General features: G+C 39.3%; 1 protein-coding gene across 1 annotated transcript in view; it reads right to left on the reverse strand.

Moving 5' to 3' along the window:
• Positions 1–12,571, reverse strand: part of SPAG17 (sperm associated antigen 17) — a 107,638-nt gene that overhangs the window by 36,412 nt on the left and 58,655 nt on the right. Inside the window, exons 20-24 of the mRNA XM_062008744.1 lie at positions 11,130–11,375; positions 9,855–9,966; positions 9,183–9,311; positions 4,311–4,424; positions 406–611 (exon numbers count right to left, since the gene is read on the reverse strand). Coding sequence (XP_061864728.1) covers positions 406–611; positions 4,311–4,424; positions 9,183–9,311; positions 9,855–9,966; positions 11,130–11,375 — 807 coding nt within the window. The remainder of the gene's footprint in view (positions 1–405; positions 612–4,310; positions 4,425–9,182; positions 9,312–9,854; positions 9,967–11,129; positions 11,376–12,571) is intronic.

Genomic DNA, 12,571 nt, shown 5'->3' on the forward strand with positions numbered 1-12,571 from the left:
TAATTTACTGATCGGTTAGACTTTCTAATAAGGGTTTTGGAAAGCGCAGAAAAGTTCTCCTACTTGGTTAAACTAAAAATTAATTTCAAGAGCAGTTCTAGTCACTGAGATACTAATAATGTAAAATGTAAAGCTAAAACTGACAAAAGTATGAAGACCATGGAAGACATCCTGCTTTGCATTATGGAGAGTTAAAGGTAGGCTTCATTAACAGATAGCAATATGTATCTCTGAGAACAACTGGCAGAGGGAAACGTATCCTTAGTAGCACCATGAATTGTTACGAATTTGATAAGGCACAACACAAAGCCCTTGAGAACAATGGATGCTTATATTACGCAAGTTATGTATTTTAACTTTTTCTGTTTCTTTTCTACGTTCAATGGATAATGTCTATTCTCTCACCTTTCCTTCTTCTTGCTTTACTGGGTCATCAGGTGGTGGAGGGCCAGTTTTGTGGCTTCCTTTTGTAGACAGCAGAGATTTTCCTGATTTTTGTTTGACAATTTTTTCTTTTTTCCCTGAAGCTGACGTAACAGGAGAAGTTACAGTAGGGATATGAACAGAAGGGATGTTCAGAATTCTTGCTAAGACAGGATCTGTTTTATCATCTAAGGAAAAGAAAAAATATTTTAAAATGCAACTGAGTTTCATGAATGCAGATAGCCACATTTTTTTTTAACAAGATTTTGTATACTAAATTTAACCTTTGAAATAATAACCTTAATGAGAGGAGATTATTATTTCAGATAGAGGGAATGGATATATGAAACTATTTAGAAAATCTTTTCATAGATTGACTACTCATCAGCCTGAAAGCTGTCTTGAAACTGTTTCCCTCAGGTTGTCACTTCCCCCAAAAAAACAATTTAAAAAATTCTTTTGAAAACCTTTTTTTAAAAATAAATAAAGTCAGTTTGATTTGCTTAGAAGTTTATACAAAGTGTGAAGTTTAATGACAATTCAGTCATTTAAAAAATTACTTCCAAAAATACTGGTTTTGTTGTTCCTTTGGTAAAATCACATTTTAACTCTGCTTCTTGCACTGAACAATATTATTTAAAGTGAAAAGTGATACGTCAGGCAAAGAAAAGTGAAGTAACTGACAAATTGTAAGCCAAATCACACTTCCAACAAAGAAAGAAAGAAATGCATTTGGAACAATGCTGACAGAACCACTCTGGTGTGAGATCATAGCATTTTCCATGATGCAGATGAAATGTTAGTATATTTTTGGCTGAAAAAGAGAAAAGGTAGGCTCAAGTGGTACTACGTCCACTGTTTCCAGAGAAATTTTGGTATAGATGACTAGCTCTGCAAATAGAAAAAATGCAGAGATCACCTTGAAAATAAAGTTCTAAACTACTAGAAAGGCTGCTCAAGTGGTACTATGTCTGCTGTTCCCAGAGAAGTTTTGGTATAGATGACTAGCTCTGCAGATAGAAAAAATGCAGAGATCACCTTGAAAATAAAGTTCTAAACTACTAGAAAGGCTGCTCACACATTCATTTGCCTCAGGGATGGTTCTGGATTTATGGAAAATGTTAATGTGACCCAACGTTTAAGAATCTAAGGCCAAAATAAACTATTAGGTGATCTAGTGAGAAAGTCCTATTTAGGAGTCCATGGCTAACAAGGCTTCCACCTCAGTTTTTCAGCCTTCAGTCTCAGTTTCTATCTTGGCACTGGGTACAAGCTAGAGCATAAGAGGTTCCAAAGAAACATAAGGAAAAACTTCTTCCCTGTGAGGGTGATGGAGCACTGGAACAGGCTGCCCAGTCTCTTTCTCTGGAGACATTCAAAACCCACCTGGGCGAGTCCCTGCGTGACCTACTCTAGGTGGTCCTGCTCTGGCAGGGGGTTTGACTGGATGATCTTTTGAGGGCCCTTCCAACCCTCATGATTCTGTGATTCTGTGATTAGTGAAATGCAGAGATATCTGAATATATCCATGACCTTTAGCCTAAAAAGGAAAACTTAGATCACCACAAAACTGTTTGTAATCTCCATTTTCATTAGCTTATGAATGTCTGACACACGAAAATCTGATGCTTTATTGGGTGGCTTTGCTTTCATGTGTTGAAATTTATTCTGTGTGGCTTTTATGGCTTATTGGAAGTTTGAGGACAGGTCATCAAACCTGGTTTATTTGTAATATGCTAAATTCTCAGTTAATTACACAAGATAGTAAAGTTTAAAATTCTCCATGGGGTCCATTCTGATACACATTTATTACACAGTATGGCCACGGAATAAACAAGTAGTAGTACCCATCTCTGGGTGGATGATGAGAAGAAACAGCTGACTAATAAACTTTGACAGAGCTAGTGCTGAAATAAAGGATTCAGAGGCAATTGTCTAATAAAATAGTTTGTGAATGTAATCCGTCTTGTCAGGTGAATATAAATATCCATGTGAACACTGAAAACTGGGTTATGAGCAAATTCTTACATATAGTGAGGAGAGCTATCCTTTGTATTTCCCTATGCTGTGGAACATGCTCAGTTTCAGATGACACTACTTTCCAGGTGCTGTTAGGGCTCTTGACCACTAAGGAAATTTCACCTACCTCTTTAGTTGCTCTGAAAAATGGGAACACAATGTCTGAGCGTAACAATGCAAAACAGTGAGACTGAGGGACAGTGTCTTCAGCAATCTTGAGAAAGATGTGAAATTCCAGAGGACTGTCAGATTAAGGAAGGTTTCCTTCCTCCTGTACATACATATACATCTCTAGCACTTGGTGTTGTACTATCATGAGAGTGAGAAAGTGAAAAGCACAAAGTGAAAGGTTTTATAATACCCAGAGATGAAAGCTCCAAAGGTTCTTAGGCAGTGCCAGATTCACAAAGTGATGAGGAGCTTACTTATAAGTCTGGTTGTAAGGTGGTCTGAAGTGACATTTTGGTTGTACTAGAGAAAATAAATAATGCTTCAAAACTCAAACTAATATTAACATTTAACCAACAAATAAAAAAGATACATAATCTGGCAAACAGTCTGAGGCCTTTTGTCACCTTAGCTTCCCTAAAAGGAAGAGGGAAAATGAGAAAAACAATGCAAAAGATGAAGACTACAGAGGTTCCAGAAAATCATTTCAGTAATGCCGGAAAAATGAGAAATTTAATACACATCCAGTGTAACCAGTCAATGGGGATAAACTGCAGATTACATAGCATACGGTTCTGCATTAGGGATGAATGGCATATGAGAATAGTCTAAGACAGAATATTTCTGGTCAGAATTTTTCTGAGTGCTTATGATACAATCACCCACAAAGGGAATTAGCCATAAGCAAGTGATTGTAGAAAAACTGCAAACAATCAAAGAACGTCAGTCAGAAGTGCTGCACTAAAGCTAAACACGGCAAGAATTATTCTAATGTAGAATAGCATGCTTATGGTACTTGTGAAAATGCCTGAAGATCACAGCTGACATGAAGGTATTTAATTAGACATGTCTCTCTGATGCCAAAATTAAGGTTTTGACAGTCCACTACCTTGTGGATGCTCTCTTGGCCCAAGTTTAAAATGTTCTTTTTTGGTAATTCATTTGTACAATGTATTTGAATAACTGAAACTGAGTGTATAGTTGAATGGTTTGCCACGGTCCACACAAAGATGCATTCAATTAAATGTTTTCATATTTTAAGAGCTGAAAAATGCCAGGACTATTTTCTGATCAGAGGAGGGTTTCACTTTTATCCGTATGATGGTTTCAGTGGCCTTTCAAATGTAATGGAAACAAAAATCTCTTGGTAAAAGCAGAAGCTATTTTCACTGTGGTTTTGTGAAGCAATTGCTTCCAGTTGGTGAATGCGTTTATTGAACGGCTGAGATAAATCCCTCATTATGTCTGCACAACTGTAACCTAAAGTCTAATTCCTAAAGTAAAATGAAAGTTCCATAATCACCTATATAAGTTTACAAAAATATTATTTCTTGGAAAACCAAGAAGACTCTTCAGCAAATCACATTTTCTTTGGCTCAAATTAATTGGCTGATTTTACTGGGCTACTTAGTAATGATACTTGCAAGTTTCTCCCTTCACTGCTCTGTTTTCACAGTAAGTGAAAAGGCATGGAGACCTCCCTCTATTTTGCAATTAGAATATTCTTGACAATGTAATCTCATCTTCAGCCTTGCTGAAAATTCCCCACCACGTAGTAACAGCTGCTGAGAAGGGCAGAATTGCATGCAACAAATTATTGAGTTAAGAACTGTATGGAGAAAAAAAAAACCAACCAAAGAATAAAAAAAAATTATTCCCTCTGTAGTTCTCAAATATCCTTTTCTATTTGCTTACTTTACCTGCTGTCTTCCCTGTAGGTCCATAATAGCTCAGGGACAGCTGGATTCCATTTTCCAAGGTGGCTGAAAAAGATCCAAACTTGCTCACAGCTTCCCTTTCATTTTTCAGTTTTCCTTTAAAAAAATCAGAATGGATTTTAAAGATAGCAACATATACCAGAAACACTTGACCTGCAAACCAGCGGCTGGTGTGAATAGTAGCACTTCCATGTGGATGGATAACTTGCAAAACAGATTAATACAGGACACAGAAAACTTGATAATTCCATTCATGGGGCAGTATATAGTAGTCAGTTTTGTGTAATACAGCTGTGACTTGTCATCTAGAAATTGTATTCTAGTCAGCCAGTTGTGTGAAAACAGGTTTAACAGCAACAACGCGTGAAAAGTCTTCAGGAATTTAAATAGCAAAAGAACCTACTAGTGCTGGAGTGAGGGATCCTTGTTTCTGCTCCCTGTTTGGCTGACAAGAACACTAAACTTCTCATTTCTATCACATGGCCTACGCGATAATAAAAGTTACTTTCAGATACTGTCATAGGCACTGCACCTTGTGAAGAAAATAAAAGGAAGGAGAAAAAGTTGAGAAAACAGGTAAAAAATATGTCTGTCATTTGTGACAGTGGATCAGGAGAGAAAAGCTCACTTAGAGGTGCAGGACAAGATGTCACATGGTGACCATGTAATATTTGAAAGCCACATATACTATGCAAGGCAGCACCTGTGAGACAGAGACACTGGATCTTACCTTGTCTCTACTTCAATTCCTACTGCCTTAAAGAAATGTTCTACTGGCAATACAGAGAACAGCTTCTTAAAACTGTGAGAAGCAGCAGAGACTACAAAAGCACGTTAAGGTACCCAGCCATCTGCCTGTTCTTTCATTAGCAAGGCACACATATTGAGACCTTGTCTGCATTTCTTTACTGGCATTGCAATGTTATTGGTGACTACCACCTACACAATGCTATTTTGCCACTTTGACTGTATTAAAAACTTACCATTGTACCACTCAGCCACTGTCAAGCATCAGAGTGGATTGGTTCTTCTCCCTACTGCCTTTGTAAAAGCTTAGACAGGAAGAAAGCTCCTGCCAAGTAAATGCAACTTGCCTTAGATGCTAGGACACTGGTTACTAAAAGTATCATTTGTCAAACCCCAGAACGATACAGGTCTGCTTTCAGAAGCGAAGACCAGAAATATGACATCAGTGGAAGGGATGTAAATTTTCTATTTGGATAACTTACAATTAAATCAGTGGTGGCAGTTGAAACAAAGGAGAGGAGCAAGACCAGGATGCTTTCTAACACTTTGTGTTAGGTTTGTGTGGTGGGTTTTTTTTGTAATGGGGGAGGGGCCGCAGTTGCGGACCCTGTAAGAAGCTGGTGGAAGCAACCCTGGCTTCAAGTCACACCTGCATCTGGTCAAGGCCAAGTCAATCAGGTGCCTCTGCAGTAATGTATTTAAGATGGGAAAAAGGTGCTGCAGAAGAAGGAACTAGGATAGGATAGGAAGAACTGTGTGGATGCTGAAGTTTGTGAAGACAGAGCAGAGAAAGTGCACTGGAACAGAGATTACTCTGCAGTCTGTTGCATGATGGCAGCCCACAGAGACAGAAAACTGAGCAGAAATCAACCTGTGGCCTATGGGGGACCCCATGTTGAAGCTGGTAGTGGCACCCAAAGAAGGCCATGACTCTGTGAGAGGGATGTGCTGAAGCAGCCTGTTTCTGAAGGACTGCAGCTTATGGAAGAGACCCCCACCAGAGCAGTTTGTGAGCCTGTGGGAAGAACTTGCTGTAGTGGGCATGCATGCGCAAGCTTTGGTAGCAAGGTGTTACAAGGGCAGCTTCTGTGAGAAGCTGCTAGAAGCTTCCCCTATATCTGATAAAACCAATGCCAGTCGGCTCTAAGATGGACCTGGCACTTGCCAAGGCTTAGCCAATTAGCAATGGTGGTAATGCCTCTGTGACTAACGTATTTGAGAAGGGGAAGAAGTTACTGCACAGGTGCTAAACTGCAGCAGAAGAGAGGAGGGAGGATGCAAGAACAACAACTCTGCAGACACCAAGGTCAGTGAAGAAGAAGGGTGAGGAGTTCTCCAGGCACAAGAGAATAGATTCTGCTTCAGCATGTGGTGTGGCCCATGGTGAGGCAGGCCCTGACACAGCAGCCATGGAGGCCACAGGGGAGCAGAGCACACCTGCAGCCCAGGGAGGACCCCAGGCTGGAGGGGGTAGATGCCCCAAGGAGGCTGTGACCCTGTGAGAAGCCCATGCTAGAACAGGCTCCTGGCAGGACCTGTGAACCCATAGAGAGAAGAGCCCACACTGGATCAGATTTGCTGTCAGGACTTGAGACCTTGTGGGTGACCTATGCTGGAGCAGGTTGCTCTGGAAGGACTGCTTCCCCTGTGCACAAGACCCACACTGGAGTAGTTTCTGAAGAACTGTCATCCATGGGAAGGTTGGGGTGCGTGCTGGAGAAGTTAGTGAAGGACTGTGTCCCGTGGGAGGGATCCCACACTGTAGAAGTGGGAAGTGTGAGAAGGCCTCCCCCTGAGAAGAAGCAGCCCCTGTGCCACTGGCGTGGAGGAGGTAGAGAAATCAGGCAGAGCTGAGCCCAGGAAGAAGGAGTAGCAGGAAGGTTTTGTTTCTAAAATCTGGTTTTGTTTCTTACTATCCTACTCCAATTTCATTTATCAGATGAAATGGATTTTGGTTTTTTACCCCAAGTCAAGACTGTTTTGCCCATGACTATAAGTGGTTAGTGATTCCTCCCTGTTCTTGTCTCAACCCATGAGCCCTTTGTATATTTTCTCTTCCCTGTCCCAGTGCGGGGGCAGGAGTGAGGAAGTGGTGTGTGATGTTTGTTGCTGGCTGGGCCTAAACTACAACGCACACATGAAGACTAGAAGAGTTAACACACCTATCAAAATTACACTTTTCCAATACCCTTCAGTTCAGTGAGAGAATTGCACAGTACTTTTGGCAAATATACACAAATTGCTACCCATTGGCTTCCTTCTTGGAAACACTGACTTAAAGTTCAGAAAGGATTTGAATTCAATGCTTCCTGAGATCTGTTCCCACAGCAAAGATCTTAAGGTCGCACTAAAGCTATGGTCATCTGACCCACAAAAGGGGGTACAGTTCAAAGTGATAACCATTTGGCGGATATATGGTGGCAGTGCAGTGGATGTAGTTTATCTCAGTTTCAGTAAAGAATTTGATATGGTCTCCCACAGCATCCTTGCAGCAAATCTGAGAAAGTGTGGGCTGGATGATAAGGTACTGAGGTGGATTGTTAACTGTTTTAAGGAAAGAAGGAAGAGAGTGGCGATCAATGGGGCAAGGTCTAGTTGGAAGAAATCTAATGAAATTCAACAAGGGCAAGTGTAGAGTCTTGCATCTGGGAAAGAAGAACCCCATGTACCAGTACAGGCTGGGGAATGAACTCTTAGAGAGTAGTGTAGGGGAAAGGGACCTGCGGTCCTGGTGGACAGCAGGATGAGCATGAGCCAGCAATGTGCCTTCATGGCCAAGAAGGCCAATAGCATTCTGGGGGTGTATTAGAAGGTGTGTGGGCAGTAGGTCACGAGTGGTTCTCTTCCCTCTCTGCCCTCGTGAGACCTCACCTGGAATATTGTGTCCCATTATGGGCCCCTCAGTTCAAGAAGGACAGGGAGCTGCTGGAAAGAGTTTATCACAAGGCCACAAAGATGATGGAGTGGAGCATCTCCCTTATGATGAAAGGCTGAGGGAGCTGGGGCTCTTTAGCTTGGAGAAGAGGAGACTGAGGGGTGACTTCATTAATGTTTACAGATATGTAAAGGGCAGATGTCAGGAGGATGAAGCCAGGCTCTTCTCAGTGATACCCAATAGAACAAGGGGCAACGGGTATAAGTGGGAAAACAAAGTTCTAAACTACTAGAAAGGCTGCTCAAGTGGTACTATGTCTGCTGTTCCCAGAGAAGTTTTGGTATAGATGACTAGCTCTGCAGATAGAAAAAATGCAGAGATCACCTTGAAAATAAAGTTCTAAACTACTAGAAAGGCTGCTCACACATTCATTTGCCTCAGGGATGGTTCTGGATTTATGGAAAATGTTAATGTGACCCAATGTTTAAGAATCTAAGGCCAAAATAAACTATTGGGTGATCTAGCAAGAAAGTCCTATTAGGAGTCCATGGCTAACAAGGCTTCCACCTCAGTTTTTCAGCCTTCAGTCTCAGTTTCTATCTTGGCACTGGGTACAAGCTAGAGCATAAGAGGTTCCAAAGAAACATAAGGAAAAACTCCTTCCCTGTGAGGGTGATGGAGCACTGGAACAGGCTGCCCAGATGGGTTGCTGAGTCTCCTTCTCTGGAGACATTCAAAACCCACCTGGATATGTTCCTGTGTGACTTACTCTAGGTGGTGCTGCTCTGGCAGGGGGTTTGGACTGGATGATCTTTTGAGGTCCCTTCCAACCTTCATGATTCTGTGATTTCCCCTTCAAGGGCACACATTGAATAAATGTCACAATGGACATGATTCAGTTTGCATCTTCTTAAGTCTTTTCCAGGCCACGTTAATATCTGAAGGAGTCCTCCAATAAAGAAGAAAATTGTTTCCTTATGGAATGGTGACTCAAAGACATTGGTTTGCAGTTAGTCTGTTGTCCTGTACTGGGCTTCTACGTCTTGGTAAGATCTCTCTACACGGTACTTAAGCCAGCCGACTGTATTTTTATTTCTTTTTACAGAACACTGACCCTATTTACCTTCTGCCATTACAAGGAATTTATTTTCTGTTAGTTGATAAGGTTTGTATCCAATTACTAAATGTGACAAAATATTAATTGTTTATATCATTTATGTCAATCCACTAACCTGATCTAACTTTCTGTTCTTCATTAACTTCTTCCACTTCAATTTCTTTTAAGTTTTTCTTGGGGTCTGTGACATGAACAAAGAAATTGTGGTTGTCTTTCATCACTTTTACCTTCACCAAAGTTAGACCTGCAAAGCAACAGAGTATTATTATTGCTCCCACCAGGCTTCAGAGAGTTGCCCTGCACCTGCAACTATAAAGCATGCAAAAAAGAAAATTGCTCAAGAGTGGACTGAATTGCTTAATAGTAGACCAAGACAAAGCAAAACTAAGGACAGCTGAGTTTAGACTAAATATTCAAAAACTTCCTGACAATTAGATCTGAGAGGCTTCAGAATAATTCTGTTCCTTAGGTATATTGCATTTGACTAGATAAATTGTTGCAACACACATCCTGAAATATTATGCATTGATTGCCATTGAACAGATAAATACAAAACAATTTTTCTCAATTTTTAATATTCTAATACTTTCTTTATCTATCGCTAACATTCTACAAGAAAATTTAAATATTAGTAGTGAGAGGAGCTAATATGGAATTACATGGTACTCTCACAACATCTTTAACTGAATTTCTACTACTGAGACATGAAAAGGCATTTATGGACTAAGAAACTATGCCATCAATTAGTAACTAAGCCGAAGCAAAGTATGAATAATCGTGGAATCACCTTTTACAAACTCTGTCTTTTCTACTTGTATCTGTCCTCCATCAGATGGGAAAAGATATTGATTGGTTCCTGATATTTGAATGAGATCCTCTCCTGTATTGTACCCAAGAAACTGGAAAAACAAGTTTTAGATTATGCATAAATGAGAACGGCAGAAGCCATGAGAGAGGTAAATGAAGGATAGATCATCAGGATCCCACTGTTCTGGTCAACATTTTTTGTTTTGTACATTATTTAACTAATGTAACAATGACTTCAGCAAATACGTAGCATGCTGTTCTGATATCCAAATAATTTCTCAGTTACTAACTGAAGGAACTTGTCATATGTGAGAGCAGAACCTGGTCCTTCAGTGGAAGGTCCTTCATGGAAACTGAACAGTGGCAAGTAAGCTAGTGGTTTAACATAATGAGAGGGAAGGAGAAATTATGGCCAAGTACAAAGAGACAAAGTACAGTATTATGGCATCAGATAAAGTGATTCTGCTTTCCACTGTCTGGATTTTGGAATTCAGACACTGTAAATCTGATTCTTAGATTGCTGTGCCTTCCAAAGAGCAACAAATTGGCAAGAATTAGATGAGTGTACTCAAGTAAGTTCAGACTGAAATGTTACATATCTCTCAGTTTGAAATTTGTACTCAACCAAGTTTAGAGTAAAATACATTGACCTGTGCAAATTTTTTATGCAAGGCTTAGACTCTGCAAATACAAAGCAGTGCAAATTGCTTAAAAACTATTTGGACAACACTAGTGAAGGGTACCCCCAGTCAAAAATACCCTTCTGTTAGTGTAACAGGCACTACAAGAACACAAATTCTGAAAAAGAAAATGGAAGAAACAGTGAAATCCCTTACTTGATTTTCAACATGGACAACTACAAATTTAACAGTCCTTGAATATGGGAGTTGGAACAGATCTTTATGTCCCTCTTTCCTACACTTTCCCATGATTTTACTGCAAAAATAATCCCATAAATATATTTTCCATGGCCACAAAAAAAGTGATCAACTTATCTTTGTCTTCATGTCATATATACTAAATGTCATCCCGAGTGAATTCAATAGTCTTATATAAGATAATCTTAAATATCAGAAACCACTTTCAAAAACTTTTAGGAAATGATCTGCTTTTAAAATGACAGAATTAAAGAAGATCTAGCTAGGTTTCATTTGCCCTGAACTCCAATTTCACACTGGATAACAGCTTTGCAGTAATCTTGACTCTATATATAAACAGCACCTTCCTAACATGGTGCAGTAATATGACTACTTACCTTATAAACTCTCTCAGAATGTGGTTCTGGGATGCCGGGATCCTCCTCAAGTTCAAGAGGTTCAGGGGCTTTTGCTGGCTCATCTTCAAACTTCTCTTTGGAAAACTTCCTGTTGGAACCTTTACTTTCTTCCTGTGTTATTATCTCCTGTCCTTTCTTTTTACCTTCCAAATTTTCTTTTTTTCCCTTTTTTTCTTTCTTAAGTTGTTCTTCCTCTAGTAATCGGTCCTGCTCCTTCTTCCAAGCCTACATTAAATGTAAGGAATTCAAAAGACTGTAGTTCTCTTTGTATTACAAGATATTTGTGTATGCTGAAAAGAGTATAAGTAAAAAACTCAAAGTCCCTCTAAGTCATTCTAAGACATTTTTTCCAAATGTGCCAATGCTACACACTTCATTTTGCACAAAATTACGGAATTGTTAAGACTCACAGGATCAATTAGTCTTGATACTGATTATTTATATCTTACACATTCAGTCATAAAATAATTACTTTGTTGTGCACTTTTTCACAATGTTTATCACCAAATCAGAATGCACTACTGGTATTACTTCATTCCCAGTATGAAACTGTGAGATAAAATGATTTTATTCTTTTACAGAAATTATGTATCAATGCTAGAATTATAAATTTTTTATCAGGAAAGCATCTGAGATTTTCCAGAGTATTTAGGACTTTGTAGCATTTTATATTCTAAGCATATCAAAGCACAAGCATTTCTGTGGAAGAAATGGTAAGCATTTACAGTTACAAGTTGGGCATTAGCCTAACTTGAGCCATGTTAGCTCAAGCTGAGTACCCAGGAATTGGTTAATACCATTTAATATATACATTCCTATATCAGTACTTTAAGTACAGAGCATTGTACACTGTAAAGAAAGATAAGAGTCAATGTGAGAGGTCAAAAGCAGGAGAGTACAACAATTAAGCTAGATTTGTGCAGATTAATGGACAGTAACAATGCTAAGACTTAAGAAATGTGTGTTTAACTCCTACTTCAACCTGAAACTTACTGTGTGAACCTAGGTAAGTCAATTTATCTGTAGTGCGTGACCATGGCCAATCTATAAAATAGGATTCTCATGTCAAAAAGGTATTCTGAGGAACCACATTTCCATTCCTTAATTTTTAAGAGCTGCAGACAGTGAAAGTAGAAGGTGTGTACATAAGTACTTCCATGAATCTGGATCTTATGTTTTCATAGCTTTGTAACCAGAAAAATTCAATGAGAAGTAGGACATTATCCATAACTCTCATCTCCTAGCATTGCTATTGTTAATTTCTTTTGGAATGTCTAGTCTAACTCCAAATAGTCTTCCCTTAAGAAAATAACATAACTGAATCAATAAGGAATAAAAAATAGCCAAGAGCAGAAAAAGTGAGAAGACTGAGTCAAACCTATGTAAGAATGATGGCTTACCTTCCTGGGAAGGCAGTGATA

The sequence above is a fragment of the Colius striatus genome, chromosome 1, assembly GCF_028858725.1.
Source record: "Colius striatus isolate bColStr4 chromosome 1, bColStr4.1.hap1, whole genome shotgun sequence".
Taxonomy (NCBI): domain Eukaryota; kingdom Metazoa; phylum Chordata; class Aves; order Coliiformes; family Coliidae; genus Colius; species Colius striatus.